General features: G+C 40.9%; 1 protein-coding gene across 1 annotated transcript in view; it reads left to right on the top strand.

Annotated features, from left to right (window-relative positions):
* TANGO6 (transport and golgi organization 6 homolog) overlaps positions 1–14,363 on the top strand; it is a 189,092-nt gene that overhangs the window by 64,229 nt on the left and 110,500 nt on the right. Inside the window, exons 12-14 of the mRNA XM_081806421.1 lie at positions 1,135–1,269; positions 8,515–9,024; positions 11,722–11,779. Of these exons, the coding sequence (XP_081662547.1) occupies positions 1,135–1,269; positions 8,515–9,024; positions 11,722–11,779 (703 nt within the window). The remainder of the gene's footprint in view (positions 1–1,134; positions 1,270–8,514; positions 9,025–11,721; positions 11,780–14,363) is intronic.

Raw genomic sequence — 14,363 nt, 5'->3', positions numbered from 1 at the left:
AAATTAATTCCATTTAAAGCTTAGTTAGCCAAATGCTGTATAAAATCTTAAATATGAATAGTCTTAATCCTTTAAAAATATTTGATACTTAAAAAAATGACTCTGGATCATTTGTACAGATTGTTTGAGGATTCAGTTCTAGATAAAATTGAGCGCCTCTTCCCCCATTCTTTGCTTACTAGAATCAGACTGTCACAACCAGGTTGGGGCAGGGGAGTCCTCATTAGGAGAAGCAGATCTAGGACCCTCTAAGATGGTCAGAAAGTATCAAATCATTTTTCATTTTAATTTCCTGGCAAAATTCATGAAAAGTCAAGGATGTTGGATTAGTATATTAAAACATTTGGGAAAGTATCAGTGAGGTTTCTCATTTATTGACTGCGTGGCCTTGACCAGCTCACAGATTCTTCACCAAAAAATGAGGACGGGGTGCCTGGCTGGCTCAGTCGGAAGAGCATGCGACTCTTGATCGTGGGGTCATGAGTTTGAGCCCCACATTGGGAGTAGAGTTTACTTAAAAAAATTGAGGGGGCACCTGGGTGGCTTAGTCTGTTCAGCGTCTGCCTTCAGCTCAGGTCATGATCCCAGGGTCCTGGGATCGAGCCCTGCATCAGGCTCCCTGCCTAGTGGGGAGTGTGCTTCTCTCTGCCCCTCTGCCCCTCTCCGCCTGCCCCTCTCCCCACTTGTGCTCTCTCTCTTTCCCTCTCAAATAAATAAATAAAATCTTTATTTATGGCGGGGGGGCAGCGCACACAAGCAGGGGGAGTGGCAGCGGCAGGCAGAGGGAGAGGGAGAAGCAGACTCACCGCTGAGCAGGAAGCCTCTGACATGGGGCTCGATCCCAGGACTCTGGGATCATGACCTGAGCTGAAGGCAGACCCTTAACGTGCAGAGCCACCCAGGCACCCCTAAATAAATAAAATCTTTAAAAAAATAATGAGGACAGGAGCATTGACCTCCTAGAGTTGACATGAGATGTAGGTGATACTGTGCACTTAAGACACTGAGCACTATGCCTGTTCTTGCAGGTGTTTGCCTTCATGATGTTGATGAGGAAGAAGATGAGGATGTAGAGAGAATTTTGAGATTCTCTTTCTTAGGCCTCACCGATTCTAAATTCTGTTTCTGTCGCAGGTTGTGGACTTCGTAGCAGCCACGCTGCAGCGAGCGTGTGTAAGCTTGGCCCACCAGGCAGAGAGTACCGTGGAGTCGCAGACACTGAGTATGTCCATGGGGCTGGTGGCTGTCATGCTGGGAGGAGCGGTTCAGGTGAGTGGCAGACATGAGCCAAAGTTGGACGGAGGGAGGAGAGAAGAGAGAAACTTGTTGCTTCCCTTCTTACCCTTGTAGAAAATCAGAATGGATGTTGCACTTAGGGGAATGAGGATGAACAAGTCAGGTGTTAGTAAGAATTCTCTCCAGAGTAGAGGACAAGAAAGTTGTACCGCTTCCACCTCGTCCCCTGGGTAGACTTCACTGTCAGAAGGCCGGGGCTCTTTTTGACCTGGCACCAGTGGTGGGCATCTCTGGAGAACACTCGCTTCTCTGTTCCTTACTCTAGGGGCTCTCCAAAGCTCAGCCCCTGTCCCTGCTGCTGTAGTTGGGGGAAGATTGTGTAAACTGCTGATTGCTTAGGATTCCATCTGTTTTGTTTTAGCACAGGATCCATTGTTCAACTCTCAGCATGTAGCATGTTAAAGCCTTGTGTCCAGTGCATGGATCTTTTTTTTTTTTTAGATTTATTTATTTGAGAGAGAGAGAGACAGCACAGGTGAGAGGGGCAGAGGGAGAGGGGAAGAGAGAGACTCTCAAGCAGATGCCACACTGAGCGCAGAACCTGACATGAGGCTCGATCCCAGGACCCTGAGACCATGACCTGAGCCGAAACCAAGAGTCAGGCACTTAACCGACTGTGCCACCCAGGCGCCCCGAGTGCATGTATGTTTTACATGCTTAATTTATAATATTTAAATTCATTCACTCAAAAAATATTTATTGCTGGAGCGCCTGGGTGGCTCAGTCATTAAGCGTCTGCCTTCAGCTCAGGTCATGATCCCAGGGTCTTGGGATCAAGCCCCACATCGGGCTCCTTGCTGAGCAGGAAGCCTGCTTCTCCCTCTCCCACGCCCCCTGCTTGTGTTCCCTCTCTCGCTGTATCTCTCTCTGTCAAATAAATAAATAAAATCTTTAAAAAGGAAAAAAGGATAGTCTTTGTTTGCATGAGTTGAGAGTTTTTTTGCTTTTCTCTTATTTAACACTTATAATTTTATACCACATCCCAAATGGAAAATAGAACACAGATATTTCCATTTCCCTTTCTAGAAGCCCGTTGTTGGGGACGGGCAATGTAAATTAGTCATGTTTTAAGAGAGATTCACCTGACTGATACAAATGTATGTCTTTACCTGTCCCTGCCCTTCCATGAGCCATCCTGACTCACTGATTACATCCTGGATTCCTCTGACTTTGCATTTAGTTAAGTGAACTTAAACACGTCACCCCTTTACTTTTGCCCTAGATCTGTTAGTTTTTTGTTTTTTCCTGTTTGATTCATGGATTCATAAGGGGCTTCTATAGAAATGCTGGGTTTTCTGTTTTTGTATTAGAAAAAAAAGTCATGATTCTTAATTATGTTTTCAGATAGTCATTGTCAGGCAAAGGCCTTTGCTTCACAGTCTAGATTATACTATATCTACCCCTGATTAGAGTTCATTGTTTTAGCTAATGAAACAGAATCGAACAACATTTAAACCTTTCTTTACTTTCTAATTTATGTAATTAAGTTGATTATTAGAACATAGTGTCTGGGAAGAGGAGTTAATTTGGAGAAAGTGTAGGTCTAAGACTGCTAACAAGACAAGTGTTATTCCAAACTCGTTTTCTAAATTTCAGGGTTGGTCATCAGTGAAAGTGTGATGTTGTAACTTCCCTGTCCCCTTAGGAAGCAGTTTCTTAACGATGTTCCAGGGCCCATCAGGTCCCCTAACGCACTGCTGCACAGAGCTGATGTGAGCTTTGAGGTTCAGGGTGGTGGGGCTGGGACTCAAACCCAAATCCTGGGATCTCATACCACATTTTCATTTTCTGAGAGTATCATAGAGTGAACTCATTCAGGAAATATTTATCATGTGCCTCTTTGTCCTCATGGAGCTTACCTTCTAGTGGCTGTGATTAAGCCAGTGAATTCTTAATTTTTTTAGAAAAGATTCATATTTCTGTATCTCATGTGTCGCTCATTATAAAACAAGCTGTACTGCATGCTGACTTAGAACCAAAATAAAAATACCACTTGTAAATAAATTCAGTGATGTCAGAAATAAGAACTGGACATGTAAACTACTCAGCTAAATATCTGAAGAAACATAGATGATATATAGAAGTAAGAACACAAGGAATAAACATAAGTATTTTTTGGAATTAGGAATTTTTAGGTCAGCATTTTATTGCTGGACGAGACCTTTGGATTCTTCCAAAATAGTGATTCTCACTGGAGCATTACAAGGCAGGATGAGCATTTGTATGCCCCTTAGGTGAGCTTTGTAAAGCCTCATGTGGGACTTTTTCAGTGGACACATGCCCTCCTCTGACTGTCAGTTGGTTCTCATATGTTTACCTCTGCAGACATGCTCCCTTCCACCACTCACTACCCTTAATCCTATCCTACCGGTCCAACCTCCAGTTCTTAAATTTGAAAACTTGCAGAAATTCAGAACAACTCCCATCTAACTGGTTCATTCCTGACACCCTGAAAGAAATCATAGACGTGGGCTGGCATACCTCTGCTCATTCCACTTCTGAAGTATTCCAGAGACTCTGGAAGAGACACAGCCAGATAAAGGAATCTGTCACTCACTTGTGGGCTTCAGGCCTCAGGCCCTTCTACACAGAATTCTGAAGTCTGGATATGAGATCTGTGCTGAGAAGCATGACAGGAGTAGAAATAAGGGCTATATGGTTAATTCTCAATTTTGATATGGCCTCGGTGACCCTTGAGAAATAATTAATAATGACTCAGTGGTTCCATTTTCTCATCTATCAATTAAGTGAATATTATTTTATACCTCAAAAATTTTTTGAACATTTATGAACAAAATAGTTGGCACCTGTAGTCTTGGATTTCCCTGATTATTTTCATAGTGGGAAATCTATAGGCTTATGAAGCTGAAGGAATGCATAACTTTAATCTTAAGCCTTATAAACTATTTGATTCAAAATCCACCTACTTGCCTATGATGATTAGAGAAGTTACCCAGTTGAATAAGATGAATCCCACAATGACTAAGAAGTTTGAAAACTCGAAGAAAAGATAGTTGGATTTTTTTGTTATTAGACTTCCTTTTTTTAACTTAAAGATTTTTATTTATTATTTGACAGAGAGAGAGAGACAGTGAGAGAGGGAACACAAGCAGGGGGCATGGAAGAGGGAGAAGCAGGCTTCCTGCCGAGCAGAGAGCCCGATGCAGGGCTCGATCCCAGGACCCTGGAATCATGACCTGAGCCGAAGGCAGATGCTTAACTACTGAGCCACCCAGGTGCCCCTAGACTATTTTTTAGAGCAGTTTTAGGTGCATAGCAAAATTGAGCAGGAGGTAGAGAGATTTCCCACATCCCTCCTGCCCCACAGAGCACAGCCTCCCCCACTAGCAACATTCTGCACAGGAGAGATACGTTTATTACTATCAGTGATCCTACATTGGCACATCATTGTCACTCATAGTCTATAGTTTACATTATGGTTCACTCTTGGTATTTTACACTCTATGGGTTTTGACAAATGGATAATGGCATGTATCTATTATTATAATATCATTCAGAATAGTTTCACTGCCCTTAAAATTCTTTGTGCTCTGCCTATTCATCTTTCCCATCAAACCCTTGGCAACCACTGATCTCTTTACTGTTTCCGCAGTTTTGTCTTTTCCAGAATGTAATTTAGTTGGGATCATATACTTTGTAGCCTTTCCATACTGGCTGCTTTCAGTTAGTAATATGCATTTAAGGTTCTTCCGTGTCTTTCAGGTTTGATAGCTCATTTCTTTTTAGTGCTGAATAATATTCCATGGTCTGGATGTACCACAATCTATCTTTCCCTTCACCTACTAAAGGACATCTTGGTTGCCTCTGAGTTTTGGCAATTATGAATGAAGCTGCTATAAACATCAATGTGTAGGTTTTTGTATGGACATAAGTTTTCAAGTCATTTGGGTAAATACCAAGGAGCTCAGTTGCTGGAGCATATGGTAAGAGTATGTTTAGTTTTGTAAGAAACTGCCAAACTGTCTTGCAAAAGTAGCTGTACCATTTTGCATGCCCACCAACAGTGAATGAGAGCTCCTCTTGCTTCACATCCTCACCAGCATGTGGTATTGTCAGTGTTTTGGATTTTAGTCGTTTTAAGAGGTGTGTAATTGTATCTTTTTTTTTAAAATTTTTTTATTGTTATGTTAATCCCCATACATTACATCATTAGTTTTAGATGTAGTGTTCCATGATTCATTGTTTGTGCATAACACCCAGTGCTCCATGCAGAACGTGCCCTCCTCAATACCCATCACCAGGTTAACCCATCCTCCCACCCCCCTCCCCTCTAGAACCCTCAGTTTGGTGTGTAATGGTATCTTGTTTGAATTTGCAATACTCTGATGACATGCGATGTTGAGCATCTCATATCTAATATATCTTCTTTGGTGAGGTGTCTGTCAGATCTTTTGCCCATTTGTAAATTGGGTTGTTTGTTTTATTGTTGAGTTTTAAGAGTTCTTTGTGTCTTTTATATACACAAAGAACTTTATCAGATGCGTCTTTCGCAAATATTTCCTCTTAGTCTGTGGCTTGTCTTCTTTCTCTTGACATTGTCTTTTGCAGAGTAAAAGTTAAAAAATTTTTAAATTTTAGTGAAATCTAGTTTATCAGTTATTTCTTTCATGGATTTTTTTCCTTTGGTAATTTGTCTAAAAAAGTCAGTGCCATACCCAAAGTCATCTAGATGAGTTTCTCTAATGTTATCTTGTAAGAATTTATAGTTTTGCATTTTGCATTTAAGTCTGTGATCCATTTTGAGTTAATTTTTGTGATAGTGTAAAGTCTGTGTCTAAATTCGTTTTTTGGCAGCTCTTTCTGCCTACAGATCCTGTCCCTGTGCTATAATAAAAACACCTTCTTGCACTGAAAAAAAAATTTCATTTTTTTGCACATCAGTGTCTAGTTGTTCAAGCACCACTTGTTGAAAAGTCTATCTTTTCTCCATTCTGTTAACTTTGCTCCTTTGTCAGAGATCAGTGGACTATGCTGGAATCACTGTCTTGCACACATGAAACTAATGTAACATTGTGTGTCAACTGTACTTCAGTTAAAAAAAACTTAAAGGATCAGTTGACTATGTATAGGTCTCTTTCTGGGTTCTCTATTTGTTCCATTGATCTATTTATCTTTTTTTTTAAGAAGAAATTATTGTATACAGTTGAAAAAGAGGCCATACATTGTAGCTATAAGTAGATATTCCCATTTCAGATGCTTAAAGAAAAAACAAATGTCCATAACACTACAGAGGAATACTACTGAATGAAGTCTGGCATAATGATAACACTCGCAAAATTATCTAAATATCTATTACTATCTATTACTAAAATATATTTCCCAGTTCCACAGATTCCTGATGAAATTGGCCCTTTTCTTAGATAACATATACTTTTATTCTGGACGTACATATTCTCTTCTCCCTTTAAGATATAGTAATATTGGAACGGTCAGTTGTTGTACACATGCAGATAGGTTCACATATGTTGCAAAGCTAGGCAATTTACCTTCTGTCCATTTTGCATAGTTCCTAATTGTTTAAACAAAGAAATCTGAGGGGAATGTATGGTGAAATTCTACACGTACAAGCCTGACATGAACTTCAAGTTTTTATTTACTTGGAAGGAAAGCGGTGGGGAAAATAAACAGTAATAGTTCTGTGGACATAGAATTTAAATGAGAATGTTATATAGGTCCTACAAAGACGGTTGGTTGGTTGGTTGGTTGGTTGGTTGGTTGGATAATGAAGTGAATGAATGAGTAAGTAATAAATACCCCGCCTTGTTCTAAAAAGGATTTAAGACCTGCAAGGTTTTCAAATATCAGGGACTAATGAAGCCCCCATATGATAATATTCCTAGTGTTTTCAAACAGAAAAGGATTATCATTGCTTCTTTTTTTTTTTGTTTTAAGATTTTATTTATACATTTGACAGAGAGAGACACAGCGAGAGAGGGAACACAAGCAAGGGGAGTGGGAGAAGCAGGCTTCCCGCAGAGCAGGGAGCCTGATGCAGGGCTCGATCCCAGGATCCTGGGATCATGACCTGAGCTGAAGGCAGACGCTTAACAACTGAGCCACCCAGGTGCCCCTATCATTGCTTCTTGTTTCTCTACTCACTGCACATGCACTTTTCCTAGGAAGGCATGTGGCATTATGCACAAAGCTTCTAGAGAGAATAAAACCTTATGTAATTTTCACTCTCACTTTCTGGGAAAAATTCTCTTTTTCCAGTTATTGTCCCAGTCCCTTCCAGACCTATGGTGTCCTTGAATGCTGACCAGCCACTTTAGAAAATGTAGTTAAAAGCTGCTTTATTTGTTCAGTTGAGACTGTGTAGGGTATTAGGTGAGAGGGTAGAATCTGGAGCCAGATTTACTGAATTCATATCTTACCATCTTCCAGTTCTGTGACCTTGTATATTTTACTTAACTGTTCTGTGTTTCAGTTTCCCCCGTTTATAATCAAGATAGTAATCATAGCTAGGATCATAGGGGTGTGACTATGTGGGTATTCTTTTGTTTATCGTATTTTGTCTTAAAACATTTACATAGCATTTACTATATGTCAGGCACTAAGTACTTTGCTAATATTAACTCATCTTTTTTTTTTAAATTTTATTGTTATTTTAATCACCATACATTACATCATTAGTTTTTGATGTAATGTTAACTCATCTTTTTATAGCAAAAGGTACATAGACATGAAAAAAATACAATAAAAAAGATTAATAAAAGTCAAAATATAATAATCTGGAAAAGAATTTCACCATATGACTGAGCATTAAAATCTGATATGGTAAGAATAGCTGTAATAGGTAAGTGTGTACAAAGGTTGTAAACAGGCTGTTCACAGAAAAAGAAATGCAGACAGCCAATAAACATGAAAGGATGCTTAATAACCCTGGTAGGTAGTCTGGCTGATGCAAATTAAAACCATAAGATAACCATGTTTTTCCCACCAGGTTGTAAAAATTAAGTGTAATCATATGCCTCACTGGTATATTTTTAACTCAGAAAAGTACCTGCTCAGGGTAAGTATTTAATAAGTGTTAGCTGTGATTATTCAACAATAGTTACCGAGTGCTAGACTATGCTGATTACACCATGAATAAGATACGCTTCCTGCCCCTCTTATTGAGATTGTTTCCTTGTGCTCAGGCATTATTAACATCTGTTATATTAATTTCGGTTTGGCATTTTTCATTTCATTTTGTAGTTGAAGTCAAGTGGTTTTGCTGTCCTGAAGCAGTTGCTGCCTTTGTTGGAGAAGGTCTCCGAGGTGTACCCTGACCCTGTCATCCAGGAGCTTGCCGTCGATCTCCATATCACCATCTCTACACACGGGGCCTTTTCCACTGAGGCTGTCAGTGTGGCTGCCCAGAGTACCCTGAACAAAAAGGATCCAGAAGGGGAGCTAGAAGAGCAACAACAAGCCAGTCATGAAAGTTACACTGATGAGTCTCACCTCCAACAACAGCAAAGCCATGAGAAATCCAAACAAACGGGCCTGAAATCTGATGCTCCACTCATTCCTCAGGAGGTCAGTGAACCCAGAACTACTACAAACCAGAAATCTGGAAGTGTAACCACAGACCAGCTCCAGGAGATTCTCTTATCAGCTTACGATCCTCAAATTCCAACCCGGGCTGCTGCTCTGCGAAGTCTTTCCTGCTGGATAGAGCGGAGAGAAACAAAAGCCCTTGAGATGCAGGAGAAGCTTCTCAAGGTGAGTAGAACACACTGGCAAACCACAGGCACATAGAGTGGGGCAGCTTTGCAGGAGACTTGACTGTGTATCAAGCACTGCCCTGGACTACCCTGAGGGAAATTTTAATTGTTCTGAGGAGGCAAGACTGAGACCACTCAGCTGATCATGAACAGGAAAGAAAAGGGGATGGAACAGCATGAGCAAATTCCCAAGAAGCCACCTGTTTTTTCTGGGCCCCTTTTAAGAGGGAAATTGTGCAGAACTGGGCCTTCCCCCGCCCCCCAACCTCCCTGCCTTCTCCCTCCATCACAGTGAAGAAGCTGTGCTTTACTTTGGAGATGTATGTGGGAGAAAATGTATGCTTAGCTGAGGATCTTTTTTCCCTTTTGTGGGAATTTTCCTGACCTCAGTATGGGTAGAGATTAAGAGACTACTGATCAAATCCCAGATCAGTTTCTTGGACAAGTCATTTAAATTTTTTGAGCCTCAGTTTCTACATCTGTAAAATGAGGGTAATAACAATAGGACCCACTTTATGCTGCAAGATGTAGGGGCTCCTGGCTGGCTTAGTCGGTACAGCATACAACTCTTGATCTCGGGGTTGTGAGTTTGAACCCCACATTGGGCATAATGATTACATAAAATCTTAAAAAAAAATAAAAGATTTAAAATAAAATAGTCTATGTAGGGGCATCTAGCTGAATTAGTTGGTAGAGCAGGCAGTTCTTGATCTTGGGGTTGTTAGTTCAAGCCCCACATTGGGCGTAGAGCTTACTTAAAATAAATTTAAAAATAAAAATAAGAGACTTTAGAGGGAATGAATGCAGCCCTGCTGACCCCTTGAAAAAAAGAAGTCTATGTAAAACACTAGTTAGAGTGATGGGCACATAATGAGCATCTTGTAAAGGTTCACTGTCATTACTATCATCATCATCATCATCATCATTATCATTTCTTTCATATACTTTAGCCATTAGATTAAGAGTTATAATTCTGATTGAAAACATTTATCTTTAGTCACTAAAGTATTAGAACCAATAGTGTCATAATAATAACTGCTGTTGGGGGCGCTTGGGTGGCGCAGTCGGTTAAGCATCCAACTCTTGGTTTTGGCTCAGGTCACAATCTCAGGGTTGTGAGATCCGCCTCTGGCTCTGTGCTCAGTGCAGAGTTTGCTTGAGTTTCTCTATCCCTTTCCCTCTTCCCCTCCCCCCTCCAAATAAGTTAATAATAATAATAACTGCTGTTTATTGAGCCAGGTCCTGTATCTTTCAGATATTATCTCTAGTCCTCATAACAGCTATAGTATTGGTATTATCCCCATTTCATAGATGAGACAACCAAGGCCTGGAAATGTGCCAAGGATTTGCTGCCTTTGAAATATTGCTGAAAACCTCAAAGTATATATCTCCTTTGAGTAATCATTCAAACATAGCCCTTCATACAGCTATTTAGATGGTGAATGCTATAAACATCTTTGGAATTTTCTTTAACTTATTTAACCTTCATCTTCTGTGCATGATTGGTCAGGTCCATCAATTATTTTTCCAAGAAGTCTCTCAAATATATCTCCGTCTCTTCCTCTTTATTCCCAGGGCCACTACCCTGGATTAAGCTTCCTTTACTTACATGATTCCCTACCCCTTCCAACCTGGCCCTCTTTCCAGTTTGACTAATTTAGGTTCTTCCTAACGTGCTGCCGTTGTGAGACCAGCAGCACCAAGTTGGTATCAAGAATCACTGTGCCAGCAAAGGATGCATCACTATATATGGAACAGACACCTCATCCTCCTCCAGATACCAAGCAGGAAGCACATGAGCACATGGCCACTATCTTTCTCTGGCCCTCATATTGGGGCCTAAACTTAACATGTCGCTGTCATATCTTCTAGATAAGCAGTTGACACACCCTGGTGCGTTCCTAAATTGTGAGATAATCTGCTGTTTTGAAAACAATTTGTTACTAATGCCAGTTGAAGTGCTGAAATTTGCAAAATGTTTAAAAAAATAAATTAGAACAGGTTTAGTCCAATAATATCTGTCACTTGCATTTCCGTATATTTCTGAGTGCAGCAGGATCAAATTATAGCAAATATGCCTTCAATTGGACCTAACCCCAAACACGGCATCTCGTGTGTCGTGGCTGGTAGTCTGCCACGACACAGGTGAGAATTGTCCACCATATGGGCAGTAGTGGAGAAAATGTTGAGGATTTTTCTTCCAGATTTTGCTTTCTATGCCTACTTCTGGTATATACTTAGCCACTTCAAGAAGTATCTCCCCCTAACTTGCCACCCTTCTTTAGCGATTATAAAAATGGGACTTCATGGGACACCTGGGTGGCTCAGTCGTTAAGCGTCTGCCTTCGGCTCAGGTCATGATCCCGGGGTCCTGGGATCGAGCCCTGCATCTGGCTCCCTGCTCTGCGGGAAGCCTGCTTCTCCCTCTCCTGCTTCTCCCTCTCCCACTCCCCCTTCTTGTGTTCCCTCTCTCGCTGTGTCTCTCTCTGTCAAATAAATAAATAAAATCTTAAAAAAAAAAAAATGGGACTTCAAACATACACACTGTTTTCCCTACAAGATTCTATAGTCAGATCCATGTCTAGCTAAGACAAACGAGAAGAAAGGCACTTATTCTTTTGAGGCTGCCCTAAGGGGCTCTCATGTCTTGCTTGCTCTTTGCGAATCATACCATTGCTCTGTTTTGTGGTTCCAGATATTCTTGGAGAACTTGGAGCATGAGGACACCTTTGTTTATCTGTCTGCCATTCGGGGTAAGTTCGTCCTGGTGAAAGGACGTGGAGTCTGTGGACCAAAGATTGTAGCACGTGTGCTTGCACGAAATCCCTGCGGTTGTAGAACCGCAAGGTCATCTGGTCCATCTTTCCTCCTAGCTAGTACTCAATTTAAGTCATAATATTTCTGGATGATTCCCTAAGGGTTCTAATAGAATTTCAGTGTCTGATAATGATGAGGAGGTTTTTATTATTCTATAGATTAAAGCCCATTTCTTCTCATTCAAGGAGGTGATAAATGGCTCACACATGAACTTTCATTACCTTAACCTTTTATGTACTTGACTACTGCTAGAATGCACCCTTGCTTTCCCTCTAAACTAAAAGAATCTCATAGTATATAATATTTTTCATCAAAATGTTTTTTGCAATAATTTTATTTCTCTTTTATGATTCTTTATTGTTCTCCCCATCTCCATTAATTTGTGGATTCCAAATCTTTTTTCTTTTTTAAGATTTTACTTATTTATTTTGAGAGAGTGAGCGCATGAGTGAGGGGGAGGGGCAGAGGAAGAAGGAGAACCAGACTCCCTGTTCAGCAGGGACCCTGATGCGGGGTCGATCCTAGGACCCTGAGATCATGACCTGAGCCAAAAGCAGATGCTTAACCGACTGAACCACCCAGGCGCCCCCCGCATCTTTTTTTTTTTAAGGTTGTGGATTCCAAATCTACAGAGAGATGTCATGAACAGGAATGTAGAGTATAGGTACCCTTCCTAAAAGGGTGAGAATCAGACATGGTGCGAAGGTCAGTTATCTCACAGCTTCTCTTGGCTCCAGTGGTGGAATGTAATTGTCAAGAGCTGGGAATCTGGGGGTGCCTGGGTGGCTCAGTCGGTTAAAGCGTCTGCCTTCGGCTCAGGTCATGATCCCAGGGTCCTGGGATCGAGCCCCACATCGGGCTCCTTGCTCAGCAGGGAGTCTGCTTCTCACTCTACCTGCCGCTCCCCCTGCTTGTGCTCTTCCTCTCTTTCTGACAAGTAAATAAATAAAATCTTAAAGAAAAAAAAAAAAAGAGCTAGGACTCTGGAACAGACCACCTGGGTGTACCTCCATTCCTCTGCTGCTCAGCTGTATTGACTTTGGCAAATTACTTAATCTCTCTGGGCTTCAATTTCATATCTATAGAAAGGGAGCTAAATAGAAATGTAAAGTGGTACAGCTAATTTGGAAAACTGCCTTGCAGTTTGTCAAAAAGATAAACATAGAGTTACCACTTGTTGCAGCAATTCCACCACTAGGTATGTACTCAGGAGGATTGAAAACATAGGTCCACACAAAACCTTGTACCTGAATATTCATAGCAACACTGTTCAAATAGGCAAAAGGTGGAACAACATAAGTATTCATCAACTGATGAATGGATAAACAAACTGTACTTTATCCATACAGTGGAATATTATTCAGTCATTATAAAAAGGAAATAGTAAAGGGGCACCTGGGGGGCTCAGTCGTTAAGCGTCTGCCTTCAGCTCAGGTCATGATCCCGGGGTCCTGGGATCGAGCCCTGTGTAGGGCTCCCTGCTCGGCAGGAGGCCTGCTTCTCCCTCTCCCACTCCCCCTGCTTGTGTTCCCTCTCTCGCTGTGTCTCTCTCTGTCAAATGAATAAATAAAATCTTTAAAAAAAAAAAAAGGAAATACTGAAGCATGTTATAGCAGGGATGAATCTTCAAAACATTATAAGTGGAAGAAGCCAGTCACAAAAGACCACATATTATATGGTTCCTATATATTAAACATGCAGAATAAGGAAAAAAATTTTTTTTCAGAATAGGAAAATTTATAGAGACAAGAACTAGATAAGTAGTTGCCTAGGGCTGGTGGGAAGGGGGAGAGCATTGCGAGGTAATAGCTGAAGCTAATAGCTGAATAGCTAAGGATTGCTTTTTGGGGTGATGGAAACATTCTAAAATTGATTGTGGTAATCATTGCACAACTCTGTCAGTATTGTAGGAACTGTTGAATTGTATACTTTAAATTGGCAAATATTATAACATGTGAATTTTATCTCAATAAACTGTTACCAAAAAATTAAAATTTAAGGGTGGGGGAGGGATAAAACTGTCAGAGCTTAAGAAGATACAATGATTAAATGTAATGTGGTAGATAGGATCCTGGAACAGAAAAAGGGCATTCGGGAAAAACAAAGAGAATCTGAGTAAATTATGGAGTTTAGCTGATAATAAAATGTCATTCTTAGTTCATTAATTGTGACAAAGGTACCGTGCTAATGCAAAAGTTAATAATAGGGGCATCTGGGTGTGCAATATATGAGAACTCTCTGTGCTATCTTCTCAATAATTCTGTAAATCTAAAACTGTTCTGTTGTAAAAAGTCTATAAAGGGAGGTTAATATTAGGATTAAATGAGTTAATACCTTGAACGTGTCTAGCACAGGGGCGGCTAGGGGCTCAGTCGGTCAAGTGTCCGACTCTTGATTTCGGCTCAGGTTGTGATCTCAGGGTCATGAGATCAAGTGTGGCCTCAGGCTCTGCGCTCAGCATGGAGTCTGCTTGAGATTCTCTCTCCTTCTCCCTCTACCCTTCCCCCACCCCTGGTCATG

This window comes from Leptonychotes weddellii, chromosome 16, assembly GCF_054177405.1.
Source record: "Leptonychotes weddellii isolate Sample4059 chromosome 16, ASM5417740v2, whole genome shotgun sequence".
Lineage (NCBI taxonomy): Eukaryota > Metazoa > Chordata > Mammalia > Carnivora > Phocidae > Leptonychotes > Leptonychotes weddellii.
Note: the sequence above shows the minus strand (reverse complement) of the source record. Positions and strands in the feature narration are given on the sequence as shown.